Source organism: Dinoponera quadriceps, unplaced genomic scaffold (genome assembly GCF_001313825.1).
Source record: "Dinoponera quadriceps isolate SergipeBrazil2010 unplaced genomic scaffold, ASM131382v1 scaffold192, whole genome shotgun sequence".
In the NCBI taxonomy this organism is placed as follows: Eukaryota; Metazoa; Arthropoda; class Insecta; order Hymenoptera; family Formicidae; genus Dinoponera; species Dinoponera quadriceps.
In genome coordinates this window covers 133,369-151,345 of record NW_014554324.1, presented here as the reverse complement: position 1 = coordinate 151,345, position 17,977 = coordinate 133,369, and the positions used below count along the sequence as shown (strand labels likewise).

Here is a 17,977-nt window from a genome sequence, read left to right as displayed (position 1 = left end):
GGGGGGGGGGGGGGAGAGCGCGACATTACGTTTTATCAAAGCGTGAAGCGTCAGCCCCGCGGATAGATACCTCCGTGAAAAATTCGTTTTCACGAAATCATTGCTTGAGATCGAACAAATATGACAGCGCGAGCGTATCGGCGCTCTCGACGAGGAATAATACGAAAAAAACGGGGACGCGAGCGACCGCAGCACGCTTTATCAACGTGCGTCGGGGTGAAAGCAGCGACGGCGAAGGAGGGGGGGGGGGGGGGAGGGGGAGAATGCAAAACGCGCTCTCACACGGACGTCATGCGGGCTGCGATACGAGCGCTTGATTGTTCATTACGTCGCCGTTAAATCGCATTCCGCGTATTCTATCAATCGTGTCGGTCGGCTTTTTTCCAAAGGGCAGCTCCGGAATATATCCACGCTGAACCAAGTGAGAAAAAGAAAGAGAAAGAGAGAGTGAGTGAGAGAGAGAGATAAAGAGTGAATTTCCGAAGGCTTTGCGAGGTCGCGTGCGTAAAACGCGTTTTAACGTATTCTCTTTCTCTCCTCTCTCTCTTCCACTTTCTTTCTCAAGGTTGCAATTGACTTTAGCAACGAGCAGGAAGACCCGTGCGGGTTCGTTTCGCCTCGCACAAAAGAAACCGGCGGGAGGGGAGGGGAAGGTATTTGAGCTTCCGTTAGCGTTCCCTCAAAGCGAGATTCCGTCGGCTTCCGCGAGGCAACGGCCGAACCGAGTTCCAAAGCTGCTAATTATGCATTGACTGCCTAATGGATGCGTATTGTGCGGGGATAAATAAACTTTTCGGCTCTGTTTCTCTCTCTCTCTCTCTCTCTCTCACCGATGTGTTTGTGCGGTTCTATGCGCAATGACGGCGACGCGCAATCGCGGCTGCAAGAAAGCCCGATGCAGGCTTTGATCTCGAGCGTGAGCACGTTTGATTACCTTTCTGAATGTTCTCTTTCTTGTATATTTCTTTCTTTTTCTTTTTTACCGACATGTCGGATGGTTCTAATTGACCGTCGCTGCTTTTCGCTGTTTTCTCGCTAATCTGTACTAATTGCGACGAGAAAGCGACGGAAAAATGTCCATCAGCCTTCAGCAATTAATCAATTCTTCGCGAAAAAAATTAAGTTTTTCGTCTTTTTCAAATATATTAAATCAAATAAAATAGAAACGGTGTAGTCCAGCTTCAAGCTGCATTGCGATTTTTCACTCCAGGATGTAGGGATATCCGGATGTTTCCAATGAGAACAAACTCGGTCAACTTCTTAAAAATAAAATAACATTCGATAGATGATATATAATCATATGCGATAATATCCAATTTAGCTCTCACAATGCTGGCTGCTCCAAAAGATCCCAGTATGCGAAAGTTTCCGAAAATAGGGGTCAACCCGGCCCGTTGCTGCCCTCTGTACCTGCGGCGCGCCGCTCTTCCTCAAGGACATTTTCCGCATTTTCCAAGGGGAAACGCGTCGCGCCCGCGCGGTGAGATTAATTGGCGCGCGATTTAACGACCTCGACCTCGTCCTCCTCCTTGGGCGATGGACGCGCGAGGAGCGTCGGGCTAATTATTCTCCACCTACGTCGAGGTCGTCGCTTGAATTTCGCGGTCGCGAAGAACAACTAGCGGTCGACCCTCTTCCTACGGTCTCTCCTTTCCCCTCCGCCCCATTCCGTTTCTTCACCGCTCACGTCGCAGGTGTTAATTAGCAGTTTCGCGCCGCGCGGCTTAATTGAGTGCGATACGAGCTTCACCCGACCGCTATATTTAGGATTTTCTTGTAAATGGAACCTCCGCTCTTCCCCCGAAATCCGGGGAAAGAACGATGATGTCGTTGCGTTTTTCTCCAACGCTACGTCGGTTATTATTCGGCGTGTTTGTCGGAGATCAGTCAATTCTCGAGAAATTGTTCATTCTAATTTTCTTCGGGCGAGATCACGCTGAAAAGTGAGCGCAAGAAAATCTCCAATTGCGAAGCGACATCGAAAATACCTGCTGCACCCATCAATTTCGAGTGAGAAATTATTCAAATTCGAGTGTCACTCCGGCCGTGTCACTCCGCTTTTCCAGTTTTCTCCGGGAAATTTGGAAAGAACACGGGGAACTCATCGTCTCGAAATAGAGATTTTGTCCGGGGAAATGTCGAGTTTAGCTCGCGTCATCGTGAAGTGATTAAAATTACAATACATTATTCGCAAACTACGTGCTCCACATTCTCGCGAAGTACCAACCGTCGGTTCTCGACGCACCAGCTCCGATCCGTTTCTCTCGAAACGCCGAGCAATTTTCGATCCAGCCTGCAGCTACGAGCCCTGTTACCGGCGATTATAAGACGCTCGAAATATGCCGGTTGGTAAACGCGATGGAGCTAATGGAATTGCGATGTTCGTAGCGGAATAATGAACCGATGCTGTGGATATCAGTGCTCGCGTAACGCGCGTTACATCGGGCAACATCAAACGCGCGGCCGTGCTGGCGGCGGCAGATATCGAAAATGGATATTAAATTTTCAATGTCGCGGATGTTACTCGACGGAAACGACCGCGAATCGAATTGGACGCGCAACGTCCGGGCTTTACGAGGGACGGATGCGAGGCTCGACGATGAGCCCGGTTAATCCGATAAAAACTCATTATGAAAATGTCAATGATGAAACTTTTACCGCAGAGAACTCCACCGCCCGGCGTTCTCCCGCGTCATTATCGGGAGTGGCGCGCCGAGAGAAATGCCGAAACAAGCCGAGATCGACGAAACTAAAAGCTATTTAAACGCATAAATAGCAGCGGAACGTCATAAAATGACACACAATGCAAAGTTAATCCGCTCCTATTTGCTCTCGTTTCACGCTTCGCGTGTTGCCGAAACAGTAATTATACGAAAGGTCGTGATGGGGTCTTGTTGCAGAAATGGCGCATCGCTTCGTATATGCGGAAATCGAAATATCTGCGACGATGACTCGATTTAGAGGCGAAATAACGAAGATTTCTGCAAACCGCATCGACATATCTTTAAGCGCTGCCGTGATATTAATTGCGAAATATTCATCACGAGGTGTGCACTGTCAGACATATGTTGCTGAGATATTAATTACGAAAGTCGCGATAGGTTGATGAAAAATTGCAAAATTGCCGAGTATGTGCGATCGAAGTATCTGCAATGAGGATCTAGAGTCGTTGAAATAATTGAGAACGGTGCAAACCGCATCGACGTAACTTCGTGCGACGCCGGGATATTTATTACGAAAATCGGAATAAATCGATGAGAAATTGTAAAGTCACATATGCGATCAAAATGTGATAAAAATCTGATGTAGAGTCGAGATAATCAAATTTCGTGCGTCGTTCTTCACTTCGCGCGTTGTCGAGATGTTACGAAATGTGAGGCGACCACGTGGTCAAGCACGTGCTCAGGCGTCCGCGGCAAGTGCAGCGCGCATGCGCGGGAATGAGTGGGACGAAGGCCGCGTGGGCCGTACGGCAACATGGTAGTAGGGGTTGCGTAGCGTGTTATTAATTTCAATATGATTTTCTACGTTATAGTAATAATCATGATTTCGTAATTTTCTTTGCTTCGACAATTCTCTCCGTCAATGAAAAAGGAAGAGAGCGATTTGTCAGTGGCGCGACCGACCGTGATAAATTCGCGTGCGGTCGAGCTCAGTGCAATTTTGACTTTCGAGCTTGTCAGTCGGCTCAAGATCGATCACGCCGAAAAGTTCGCAGCCGAGAACGAAATATCCATTCGGCGCTAATTCCGTATGTAGAAATCCAATTTGCGGCCGAATAAAACCGCCAGCGCGACATCCGCGTCGCGTTGACGTATCGCTTCGGGGTAAATGCAATCCGTTTCGATCGTCTGGAATCGATACCGCTGTCGCGCGATAATGGCGCCGGTATCGACGACACGATTATCGATTGGCTATCATTTTTCGCGTAAGATGGAGAAGACGTAAGTGGATATCGACAGACGGGTGGAAACGCGCCGATTAGCAACGGAGCTCGGTTACCGTCGCGTCAATCGTTAATGACAGACATCTTGAGAAATTTGGCAACTATTTTCCCACGACGGAAGACGTATCGATGGCGAGGAAGTGCGACACGGGCTCGTGTGTGCGAAGTCGGAAGCTTTCAGAGGAAAGGAAAAACTCTGTCTCGAAAAACCGTTACGTTAAAATTAAATATTATATCATATAAAATATTTTATATCGTACAAAACACACGACACCAAAGTAAGTACTCAAAGTGTGTCAAATGTTCTTTCACCTTGCCGCGTACGATCGATTTTTTGGCGATATTCATCAGCTTCGTCAGGACTTCGAGCGAAAGTGCGGAAAAAAAATCTATTAACAAATCGAGAGAACGGAAATTCACTGAATTCAAAGTCGGAAAACGGACAATTTTACAGATGCGGGGTGTATCACTTCTCAGACATCGGTAAATCCGCTGCTCGGGAGGAAAGAGGCAAAGGTTCATCATCTCCACGCTCATCAGTTTCCGCGAAACTCAATTTTCCCGAGTCATTCGACTCGCTCTCTCTCTCTCTCTCCGTTTCTCGCGCGCTCCTCCAGCATGCGGTCGAAATTTTTCGCCGGGAACAAAAACGCACGCGAGCTGCACGCTAGACGTGGGATGAAAGCGCGCCTAACGATCCGGCCGGTGATACCGCCGATTGAAAACATCGACAATTGGCGGGATCGAGGCAAAAGTCGCGAAAGGAGGCGGCTGATGCCGCGCTAATTGCGATGTGTTCGCGCAATCGATACTCCGACGCGATATTGTGCCGACATGTCGCGCACGCACGTGCGACACTTCCGTATGCGAGAGAACGTGTTGCTCGCTAGTTATGTAAAGTAGACGTCGCGCACAAAGGGGAGAGAGCCGTGAAAGACTGCGACACGTCCGATGCAGTCGCGCGCGCTTGCGTCCCATGCGCGATTTGCATACGAATTCGGGCAAAAGTCAAAGCGATGTCGCCACCCGCAACCGACGACACTTGGGACACCCTCGCACACAAATCGCTGCAACGAACGTAAGACGTAAAACCTCGAATTGTACGACACAGTGGGAACTGAGATAACGAAGTAGGCTCGACTTTAATCGACCCCACTTACACCCACTTTGAGCCTGGTGATATCTTAAATTTCCGCCGTTTCAGCGTCAAAATAAGTGATTTCGAACACTCGTATGGCCGAAATATCGAGAGCGCCTGCAGCTTCGAGCATTAAAATTAAATCCGTAGAATCAGACCGTCCTTAAAGTCGGCCGGGGGTACGTATTGCTTTATAATTCTGCGTGGGAGGCGCGGAGGGTGTTGGTGGTTCGCAAAATGTAGTCGCCATTATACAAGAGCCGAATTTGGTCCGGAGGAACGAGAAATTCCGTCTCCTCCAACCAGCGAGGAGCATTTCGTCCGTTCACGCTTGAATTCAATCGAACTGTTTCCTCCGCGCAGGATTATCCTATTCAGAAGAAGATAAAGGTGACCAGGCGTTACCGGGAATTCAGACCGAGCAACTAGAACTTTCAGTCGGTCGAATCCTAGTTGCTTCCGCTTACGGTTCGGCTTCAGCGTTCAGTTTTTCCCCTCCTTTCGAGTTACACAAAAGCCCGAAGCAATAATATCCTGATTGCTCCTTCAGCTAAAGTTTACGTTTACGGCAATTAGTGTACGACAGCCTTTGCAACAAGCAGGTCGGGGACGAAGATAACGGCGCGGGAACGGGAGGGAGAGATGTCATGTTCGCGGATGACATTCCGCGACCTCGAGTCCGCTGGAGATTACTGGTTTCCGTTTCAAGCGCTTCCTGCGGACCCCCGACGAATGACGGATAATCCAGCGTGTGTACACCCCCGGGTAGCGAGATCTCCCGAGATCGAGATGCGTCAAAGTGAGATGTACCGGCAAGCTACGCCGGAGAGATTCGCCAGACAGCATTGACAAGGACCGCTCTGAGCGGAGTCTTCACTGCCTCCCCTTCGCCCTCCCGGCTCACCGCAGCTGCACGGCAAGTTAAGCCGAAAAACACGGAATTTGCCGAGTGGCCGGAACGAACTTTTGGCCCGGGCTGCTCCGGACGGGGATGAATACGACGCGTGTTTGACGCACGGCCGACCCTGGCCGATAGATCTTACGACGGGCGATGGGATGAAGCCGGGAGATTGCGCGCGTTATTCACGCGAGTAATGAATTCCGGAAATGAACGCAGCAATTGTAGCGACGAGTAACTACGGGAGGCAGCGGGGAAGGGGTTAGTTTAGTTGCCGATATTAACTGCACAGGCAATTTTGAGGCATCTAATCGGGGTTCGGTTCTTTTGGAAAATTATGAACTCTGATTGGGAAATCTGGGCGGAGATTGGAATTTGATGTTCAAAACACGCGATTTCAAATGAAACGCCAAACGTTCCTCAATATGTTCTTTTCCGGTCTCCGCTTTATGTTAGAATATTGAAGAAAACGTATGAAACACTTTTGAGTATTTTCACACAATTACATACATTTCGAAGATTTAAGAAAGTATTCAAAGCGTTTTGATTTGTTCGTTTCATTGTTCGCTCTATTGAATTCGACGGTCGTCGGTATTAAAGAGGGATTTCCTATGCAATTGCGTATTTACCGATTTTACTTATTGAAGGAAGAAGGCGCGAGTCTCAGCAATATTTCTGTTGGTCCAAACGGAGATGCTGTGTTCGGGATAAGAACGAGGTCTCGATTGGTGTGCGCACATCGCCGGATTAGAAAATAAATGAACAAATTCGGGCTTTCTGATTCTGAACGTCCAATCACAGAGCGGGACTTACACGGTCGGAGGTATCCGACCTTGCGCTTCGATGCCGGAAAATCAAGCCATACTTCGGTCGATGTATCGCAAAATTTCACACAGCGTCGAGATGCCAGCGGGCGACGGGAGAGCATTGACGCGTTTCGAACGACGGCGAATTAATATCCGAGAGGAAGATGCGCCCGTCTCGTAAAAGTATACGTTTCCAGGGGGCGGGCAAATCGCGGGGATTCGATCCTCCCACAGCCGGATCCGATCCTCTGAGTGGGAATATTAAAAGCCGCGGCACGTTATGTTGACGTATCGGCTTGTCAGGGACGCCGTTACTTTTACGCTCGCCGTCAAAAAGCGGACGAACGAAAGTGGGGAGATTCGAGAGCCGCTTCTGCTGCCGGCGGTCCGCGCGATACGCGATCTCACCAGCTAGATATCGATTTAATCGGCATCGAGAACCCGCTCGTTAATTTCTTCTTTCGTTTGCTCTTCGGCGAGCCACCGTCCCTTCCGGAAGTTAATAACATCGCTCGTCGAGGTCGTCCGTCGATTCACGAGAAACTGACTGATAAGCATAAATCAATAAGCATAATATCAATGTGTGAATAATTATTATTGTAAATATTGTAATTTTTTGAATAATATTTTTGAACTCTGCTGTGGAAAATTTATAATTAGGAACGAGAGAGATTTTGCTAGATGTCGGAAACATCTAATCGATTCAATATCGACTCGATATTTTTCCTTAATCTCGAGAAATATTTATACTTCAAAATATATTAAGTAATTTTATTTGACGAATATAATAAATCATTCAACTTTTGTCCGAAACGTTCTTAAGTATTATTTATAGTTTCGGAGATGTTCGTGTCGGTCAATTTAAATGGACATCTCTCGTGTGCGCGTCTATCGATATATTATATTGCGATATCGCTGCGGGCAACGCTTCCGGTCAGGGATCTTCGTCGTCCGTTTCCAAAAACGGAAAAATCCTCGCATTAGAACGAGTCACTTGCTCGCGCGCATTTTCCAAAACCGTACATTAAAACCGGCCATAAATCCCCGACCTGGATTCAACTCCGCTCGCAAATTACCACGAACAAACGATGCTGTCCACTCCCGCGCCTCGATAAAATTTGGTGGCCGCGGCGACGCGTGATAAAAATAGGGAAAGAGAGAAAGGGCGGAAGGGGGAAAAAGAATTTCCCCGGATAAAAGGGGATATATCTCGCGGAGGTGAATGATGAACGAAATATCGGGGGACATCGTGTTCGCGCGCAGAATCAACTAAAAGACGATAACGCACACGGTGGGCGGTGCTTTGCGTATGATACGCCAATTCGTAACACGACTAATGATATCGACCGAATTTAAACTTAACTTAAAAATTTAAATGAGAGATAGAGAGCGAGGGAGGATAATTCCTTTCGTTTTCCTCTCTCGAAACAGAAACATTAAGAAGCAATTCAACGGAACAAATTAATATAACGTTGTACGTAGCAAAATAAAAAAAAAAAGAAAAAAAAGAAAAAAATTACGATACACTAAATTAAATACTATTACGAGATTATGTATAGTCTCTGAAAATAAGTGGACGTTGGCTGAATTAAAACAGCATAATTTACAATCCGAATAATTTATACAATTAACCGTACAATTAACTCCCAGAGAGAAATAAAAAATGGGAAAGAAGAGGGGGAAAATGAGCGAACGCTCACGTTGCAACGGATAAAGACATCCACTGTTGAACGATATCATCGAGAGGGGATAAAAGGGGCGGTTAGGAGACAAAGGTACGGGGCGGGGAGGGGTGTAATTGAATCTAGCATGAAACATTCAAGAGCATCGACACGTACGTCCGCCGTCCGTGTGTATTTACCATGCCGGTCATCCTCGACGTGTGTGTATGCACGTACATGTGTGCATGTGTGCACGACACGCCTGTGTTCGTGGATGCGTGCGTGGGTGCGTGCATACACACAGCTGTGCGGACACGAGCGCGAATGCGAGCAACAACGGCAGCGTGCGCGCACGTCCGTAGCGCCGCGCTCTCCAGGTAACCAAGCGCGGCGTTTCCGGTTCGAGTGCACCCTGGAATTTGTGTGGGACCGGGATGATATTCGTAGGGCTCCCTTCCTCCCTCTTCACTCGCTCGCTCACTCATTCTCTACCTCTCCCTCATGCTCTCTCACCCCTTCAATCTGCATGCACGAATTTAATCCGCCGGGAATTTCCGAGAGCCAGACGCTCCGAATGCGCGCCTTTGAACATGAACGTGCAGTCTGGCGGCCGATTATCAATGCTACTATCGACAGAAACTGAGAGAGAGAGAGAGAGAGAGAGTAAGCCTGTGCGTTCTTCCAGTTCTTCCGATCAAAATGCGATAACGCGGCATTCGCATGAAATTAAGCGCCCCGGCGATGCGCGCGAGAGAAACGGAGTTTTCATTCTTTCATGCGATCACACACGCAAATCTAGCGGGACACGTTCCGCGCGACGGTTCTCGGGTGAACCTCCGGGGAAATTAAATGCGTACAGTCGCGAGATTCGATCGGTTCCGTTCAGCGTATTTTTCCCGATTGATTCGTTAAAACTCCTCCCCCCCCCCAACCTATTCTCTCCCCCTCTCACGCGCTCGCTCGCTATTGCGCGATTTCTGTTTACGACGGACCGACTGGCCGCCGGCCGGTCTGACAAAACCGTGAAAATTATTAAAGTCGTAACATAAAGTTTTTGCACGGCTCGCCATTAGAGTGCGCGTGCTAGAAACGCTAAGATTTACGGGACCGTTTTATACGCGCGGCGTGATATACGCAGCCTCCGCGCGCGCAGCCGCTTTTCTAAAGTTTTATTCAGCCGAACGTTTTACACGATTTCAGCGTTAAAAGCTCGCCGGTATCGGGAGAACGAGAGTCGCGATGAAGACGTCGCGGAACCAGTTACAGATCACTTTTCTCGCGAGGAGGAGGATTTAAATATTTTGCGCTCGGGACATAAGGTCGAGCGGAACGGGGGACTCGGATCGGGAGGAACGAAGGAGCCGAACATCTTCTCGCAAGTTGGGTAATTAGACATCGCAGTCGGTGAAATCGCCGGTGAGCCATCCATTCCCAGGCCGAAAGCTCGAGGTATAAAGGTTTAATGAAGCGTGGCGATTAATGTAAAAGCTAGAAAGAAGAGGAACAAGAAGAGAGGTGGAAGAGAATCGGGGGGGTAGAAGGGTGGGGAAGAAGGGGGAGACGACCCAACTGTAGAATTTAACGGTCTATTTCGCGTCGAATCTATCGACATGACTGTTTTATCTCCGGCGTTCGTCTCTGCTTCGTTAACATTCGATTCGGCCGCGGAATAAATGAGAAAGAGAGAGAAAGAGAACGGTCTTTTCTACCTGCACAAATTTATTCCTATTTGTGGGAAAACTGGAACGTAACGAAAATGGTGAATATAGAAAAAAATTAAGAGGAAAATTATATTATAAAATAGTGATGAATTAAAATAAACAAAGGGCGATCGACAACATATGTTTGAAAAAGCACAAAGAGAAAGAGAAATAGAGACAGATGCAAACAGAGCAGAAAGAAAAGGGAGGGGAGGGATAAAATGACAAAATTTCGAACGCTCCATGTTTTTGCAGGTGAATTCTGAACGTAAAACTTCTCTCCGGCTACGCGGGAAAATCAGTTTGGTCAAATTCACCTGAAATAAGGTCGAAAGAGACAGAATTTCCGGTTGGAAACCGAATTCGACTCATGAGAACTAGAAATTTTACTTCCCCCAAACCGAAACCGCATTTGGTCTGTCCATTTCGGGGAAAATTCAACCGGACCGATTTTTTTCCACATCTCGGACGCAGTTGATAAACTACTGTTGATAAACAAGGTAAGCGGCGATTACGCTATTCTCAGCAAGATGTAGGTCGACTTTGCGCGCCCTTTGAAGGGCATCCGCAAGGATAACTCGGAGCACTCGCCGCTGAATTTCGTTACGACGTCGAAAAGTTAACCAAAACCCCTCTATATTATCGAAGTTTCATATTACTTGGCTAAGTTTCGGCCTCGGCAGATTATCGAAGCCAGATACAATCCTAACGCGCCGACGGAATTTAGCACCGGCCAGATTGTTGCGCAAGATCCGCGGCGAAGTTTACGTTCGTAAGAGCGCGCACGCGATCCAAAACAGATATCGCGGAAAGTAATTCCCGAATAAGTTCAACAAACCTCTCGCGTTTAGATTTAATTAAATAAGACCTCCCCCCCTCCCTCCGTCCCCCTTTTCGACCTTTCTCTCTCAACTTTCAAAGGACAGCGAATTGCTGATACAACTAAATGTTGTCAAGCGTTCGTGATTACTTCACTAAAACTTGAAGTAGCCACACTGAGGACGACAACACATCGTGCGCTCACTTACATACTCACACACTCACATACATAGGCACATTAACACAGATAAACACAGACACGTCTTTAATACCGTTGTATGCGGCGCGTCCCGGGGTCTTGTGTACCTTTCTCCATCCACTCACGGAAGACAACTGTGTGTGTTAGTACTTTACGGACTTGCTGTCACTAAAAGAATATTTATTCGACGCTGAAGGAGATAAGAGAGATATAAAGTCGCAGATACGCATCGCAGTAGTGGTGCCACGCGATTCTTGAAGGTGTAACGAGGATGAAACTCGTCGTTTCGTTAATTAGACGTCTTCACACGTACGTACACACACACACGCGCGCCGATATCGCATCTAAATATCGTGAGACTGGAACATAATTAACGTGCGCTTTCATTATCAACCGTGAACAAAAATACTCTTCTGAAAAAGTGTCGAAAGGAATTTCCGTGGAGATAAAGGGGATCTGAGGGGCGCATTGAGTCCCTTCGGGGATGAATTTGTTAGAGTCGAAAGGAACTGATTGCATAAAATATCACACCGAAGGTGAAAGATTTAAAATGTCAGATGCGACGTGTCACAAACACGCCCGTCAATTGTGCAACGGGATTTCTCCATTTCGAAATTGCGAAAATTAGTGGTGAATATTTCTTGTTCATATTGTTCGATAATGTTCACGATGTATCGTTTCGTTGAAGGTGTTTGAGTCGGAAAAACATTCAGATGTATCCGAATATGTACGCGCGCGAGTATCCCTGAAGAGGTCGAAGGGTTTAAGATGAAGGGATTCGCGCGGAGAAAATTGATTTCCTCTCAAAGGACCGCGATTTTCCCCCCTCTTTTCCCCATCTCGAGACCCGATAAGTAATTCCTCCTCTCGTTTCCTTCTCCGACTGATGGCTTTCGCGCTTCGAAAACCGCTTCCGCCGTAATAATCAATGCAGCGGAGTCCGCGAGAAGCGAACCGCTTAAGGATTAACATTCACGCTCGCGGCAGGCGGCGCCGGCGATGTATATTTCGACGTCTCGTTTTCGCTGTCTGCGTGCTAATTGTGAAGTAATAGATAGACTTACCCGTCCCGCACACACACACACATAAACAGAAACGCGAGCGATGCCGGATTCCCTCTCGCAAGAAACAAGGCGCATTAAGCGTAAACCGCGCGGTAACATTCCGCCCATCTTGGCGCGTGTAACTGGGAAGTTGCGGAATGAGTTGGCGGAGAAACCAGAGGAGGAGGGGAAGGGGAGGCAAGGGGAACGGGAGAATGTTAGATTACGTATAAAACGCGCGCGGAAACCGCGGCGCCTCTTGAATTAAAGCACTCTCGGTAAAAGAAAGACCGCCGCTGCACACGGCCGATATCGTCATCTCGCTTTTCACCCGATCGGCGTCGTTCGTTAACCCCGCTTATTTCACGTAAAAGTACGATTACACCAAGTTGCGCTCGATACTTTTCACCGTCGTCCATTCGAACGACGATAAAACGCGATGACGATATCCTTTTAGCGCGGAACTTTGATCCCGATTAATTTAGCCATCGTTGTAAATGTGATAAAATTATTTATCACATATATGGATATTCACGATAGCGAGCTTCTCTTTTGCCTCTCCCTCCCTTCGTTCCATCTCTATATCTCGACGTTGTATTATTAAGCACTGTCGCGTGTATTACGCTGCGCGCACTTATGTTGTTTGACTGATTCATGCCCGCGAATTCGCGCATTCGAAACAACAACCGACCGTATCCTTACCGCTGCCGTAGCGATTTTTCGCGTTTAATTAAGTACTATAAATACCGGCGGGCGGCGTAGCAGCGTTCGCCGGCAATTAAAAAAGCAAACACTTCAATTACGGCGTCGCGCTTTCTGCGCGACGAATCGTTGCGCGCCCCGGCTAATCTACATTGTTAATACACGCGCGTCCCGTCGCGTCGCAAAATTGCAGTTAACGTTTTAAACACGTCGCAAAAACAAGAGGCAACACCAAACGCTCTCGCGTTTTTAATAAAAATTTAAATGAGGAGCGCGCGCAATGGGAGAAGGACACATTTATTTGTGGCGAAACGAAATAACGCGACGACGACATATTCGCGCGGAGACTTCGCCCCGGCAAAAAAGATCGGCATAATCTCGTTTCGCCGCGTCGGTCCTCGCCTCGACCTTTTAACCTTTCCGATCCCGTTGGGTTATATGTGTCCCGCGGTAAGTTCAAAAATTTATCTTGCGTTATATATTTTATCGCAGGAGAAATAAGTGGGAAAGAGGTCGGGGAAATGTCCTTTTTAGGGCGCAGGATACTATTTTTAAATTTCATTTCGTATCAGAAGAACATCGTAGTTGAGAAAGAGGAGATTCAAAAGCGGTCGAGCAAATTTTCGTAATTTCTCTTCGTGGTTTCTTCATATTTTTTTTCTCGTAATTTTTACCAGTAAAATGACTGAAGTCGGACATAACGAACGGGGTAAATTGACCCACGCTTAAGATAAGTTTGATCATCTTAGATATTTTTAGTTTAGAAGATATTAAAAATAGAAATTAAACGCTAATCTGAAAGAATACGCGTGAAAAGTGTCAACTTTAGTTCCCGAACGGTCAATCTTTTCCCGCGAGCAGTTAAATAATATTTCAATGTATACGCGGTGGAAGTTTTATCGAATTCTTATCGAACTCATTTCGCTTTACACTTCCTTTAAACCAAAATCACTTTTAAACTATGCTTTCTGAGTCATCTTCAAACTATCGGCGTCACACTCAAATGCAACGTAGATAAATTTATTCATAATTTTTTCATTCTTTCGATTAGTTACGGGCGATACATCCTTAATCGTCACTAATTATCATCAATAGTCGTTAACTGTCCGAACAGTTCTGACGTCGAAATCCCGAAAAACGCGCCAACCTGCCTCGATCTCTCCTACTCTGTTACTTCGGGTATGGTACTCGAATACCGGGGATAGATATCCGGATACCCGGTTTATAGTGACAGCACTAGTCGGAACACGTCGGTCTATCACAGCTAGACACTCGCGTTATGCGAAATTCGCTGATATAATAGCATGCTGATGTTCGCATATCAGGATGGTCGGGGACGCAGCGTCGGTCGAGATCGATTATCAAAATTCGGCAACACGCGCCGCACGGACGCAGCTTTGTGTGCGCTTTGTAGCTGTAATACCCCTGAGGTATCGACGTGCCTCTCGCATTAGCTTCGTATAAAGAGGCGAGAGAATTCGACGCACGATTACCTCGCACATGACACGCGCATTACGCGAGCGAAACACGCGGGTCGAATTATTTCACGCATATTACGAATATAATTTCCCCCCGTGCCTGGAATCCGCGTGGATATTTCCCAAGATTTTCCCAGATGTGCAGCATAGATGCCGATTCACAGAATGTCCGAATTTGCTCCGAAATTGATTATCGTAATGTGATATTCTAATTGGGAAATTCCATTCTTATCCGCCAAACGTGGATTTTCACTTACTATAATAAAAACCGAAACAATAAGAACGCGCTATTTTGGTAAATAAGAGCGGTACACTTTTCTGGGATCAAATAAGGAGTAAAATAAAATAAAACCTAGAGGGAACTCTTCGGATTACCATCTGTTTCAATCGCGTCACTCGGCAGACGCAACGATGGGGAAATCAAAATGTCAATAACTTCGACAACTTCATCGACTCGAAGAGCGCCTAGTTTCTATCCGAGAAGGGATTCGCCCGAAAGACGAGTTTAAAGTCATCGGGAATGACGGAGATGAATTCGATAATCGAAGACGAAACTCTCGTATAAATAAATCCCGATATTTCCGGAAACGGGCATCGATTTAATTGGTGCACCTGACAGATACGTCACGTTTAGATGTCTCCTAATGGGTACATCCGTTAGCTGGTTTTAATAGCATTCCCGGAGCACGTAATGTAATCCGTTAGATACAATTAGCCACGTTTCACGCGAGAGTCAATGAGACGAGCGGTGAGATCGCGATGCCTGCCACCGATGACCTCCACAGCAATCAGCATGTTGAATTTTTCAGCGTCCACCGTCATCCGTAACGCCATCAGACGCGGGTTCGACTCGCTGAAATGTCATGGATTCAATGTCACGGATGCGAACGCGGAATTACGCATTACGGGATCCCGAGCGGCTGGCGATACCGCGTCCACACGTGCATGCACAGTCAAAAGCAAATCATCACTCGATACAGTCGGGGGCCAGCTTTGAAATCCGGCGGCCTCCAACTGCAATCGAAGCCGACGAACGCGACACGTTTATATTCAGCCGCATCGCTTCGCGTCGCGAAGCCACCGTCGCATCGGATACCGAAATTTATACGCTCGCGTAATTATGCCGGTTTGCAATGAGGCAATACGATACGTCATCGAGCCGCGATAAAACGCCCGGTCGAAATTCTGGCCGTATATATTAAACCTTTGACCTCACCGATATCACCATTCTTAGCTTGAAGATATCGTTGATTCCATCCGAGATTTTCCCCTCTTATTTTAGGAAAATTATTCTTGAGTATGAAAAATATGATGCTTTTTTGTGAAACTATAGGGAATTAATCATATTCTTCATGTTGTGTGTAAGTTTTATCTTCATATAAAGATTATATATTCATGTTTACATATGAGAATACGAATCTTGAATTGACAGTAATTTTTTTCGCGTGGAATCACGAGGGAAAGGTTAATAAACGAATAATAAACAAACCCCAAGAACAAGAATCAAACACGTATTTTAAAGAAAAAAAAAACCTCCCTTTTCTTTCTCTGTGTAGAACTTTATCGGTCATTAAGTCACCTGCGTTCCAAAATCCTACTCGATGGGTAGAGTAGCACTTAATTGACCGATCAGGACAAAAAGAGCAAAGATTTCTTTATCATAATTGGTTAATTATGTTACTCTACTCGTCGAGTATGCTTTCCGGACGCAGCCCTGCAGGCGTAAACTAACCTTAAAAGCGGGTCAAAGCGGCATCAAAATTTCGATTCGAGTCCGGCGGCGCACAAAGTGACCGACCGACCAGTCCATCGTGATCCAACGTTGGTTTATCGCAATAATCGATATCGGCTGAGCTGCAACGCGCTGTAGCAACACACACGAGACCGGTGTCTCTCGGCCGGGGGATGTGTCGTTCGATGTTTTCATCAATTTCGCGCGGGTTTGCCAAGACCCGCCGCAAGCTCGACGAACCGGGCTGCTCGTGACAAAGCCGGTTGCGAATCGCGTCCGTGAACGACGTCAATGCGCAATCGCCGAGGCACGGCCGTCGAGTCGGCGTTGCGCGGCGATCCCGGAATCGATTTCGCGAGGGCTGCGAACGCCGTCAGCGGAATTATTTCGATTCGACTATCAGGTATTATGAAATTGGAAAGATTCCCCATCGGAATATAATTCCGTTTCTCTTGCAAAACGCGAAGGAAATTCAGGGAACAATTGAGCGGCCGCGATCGGAAATCTTGCCGAATAGATTCGCAGTGTCCAGGTCGGTGCGAAAAAATTCGCCGTTTTCCTATGAAATTGTATGACTCGGTGAAAGGAAGGTTGCCAGTTCGGGTTTTAAGGAAGAACGGGAAAGAAGAGCTCGTTAGACGTCCGAAAGAATACCTCAGTCAACACGGCCGCGCCAATATTGCTTGAATAACTCAAGTATTAGTTTCGATGACGTTGCTATTGAACCGAGAAGATTTGCTCCAATCACGCGCGTTGGAAATTCCATCGATTCAGGAGCGTCTTTCCCGCGTGCAATTTCGCTCGTCCCGATGCACAGATGAGTGAGAAAATTGTGTGAATAAATCTAGCGATGATATAATAATAATATATAATTGAAGAGAAACACATACGATTCCTGGTGTAGCCCTCGACTCGATGCAGTCTCGGTCTTGCAGTGCTGCCAATTTCTAAAAAGAAACGTTCGATTTCATTACTTTCCCGATTAACGCACGACACCTGATCTATTATATCAAATCGCGCAAATACAACAGAAACTAATCATATTCGGTCAGTCAAAGGTATAATATTTATATCGTGCCCCGACATTCTATCGCAAAAACACAAGTGGCGAATTATAACATCGCCCAACCGTCACGTGTAATCGCAATTTTAGAAATTTTCGTAATAGAATTATTTAATACAGATTATACGTTACAATGACGCACGCTATAATAATCCGGCGCGCAATAATCCAACGAACACCATAAAGCGCATAGTATTCCGCCGTAAAGCGGAATATTGCGTAGTTATACCGAAGAAACGGGAATAACTCGCGAACTCTCACGGGCAAGAAATTTTGGCGAGATATCAGAGTTTTAAAGGGTTTGAGTATGCAAAACTTCCGACCGTCGTTGCATGCCGCTGCTTACTGCAGCGAAGTTTACCCCGCGCGTGACGGAGGAAAAAAAAGAAGGGACGGAGAACGATTAATTCGTCGTGTAGCGGTGTTCCGCGAGCGGCCGAGTTTCCCGACAGCGTATTCCAACACCGTTGCCGCCTCCCCGCCGCGCGAAAACGCGTGGAACGAATAAATAGCTCATTCATCAGCAGTTGTTTATAACATCTTTCGAACATCGCCAGCCCAAAAACCTTCAGCTCTTCCACTTGAGTAGAGATTTTTTTTGCCGAGTTGGGGGGAGGGGGGAAGGGATTTGGGCTGAGTGAACTTTCACGGGGTTGCCGCTATCGTGGCGAACGTCAGTTCGCGGACATCCGCTCGTCATCGGCGCCCTCGTCGTTCGGATTCGCGTTAATCGCGTTCTTCGCGCCGAAAAGATTTTAATTTCCGCTTTCTATCCCGCTCATTCTTCCGGAT

The 17,977-nt window shown here is 47.0% G+C and overlaps 1 protein-coding gene across 3 annotated transcripts in view; it reads right to left on the bottom strand.

Annotated features, from left to right (window-relative positions):
• Window positions 1-17,977, bottom strand: part of LOC106746836 (cadherin-87A) — a 223,162-nt gene that overhangs the window by 113,941 nt on the left and 91,244 nt on the right. For 2 of the 3 annotated variants that reach the window (XM_014623909.1, XM_014623918.1), the window contains exon 4: window positions 17,013-17,069. The exons of the other annotated variant lie outside the window; for it this stretch is intronic. In XM_014623909.1, coding sequence (XP_014479395.1) covers window positions 17,013-17,069 — 57 coding nt within the window. The remainder of the gene's footprint in view (window positions 1-17,012; window positions 17,070-17,977) is intronic. 3 annotated transcript variants of the gene reach the window in all.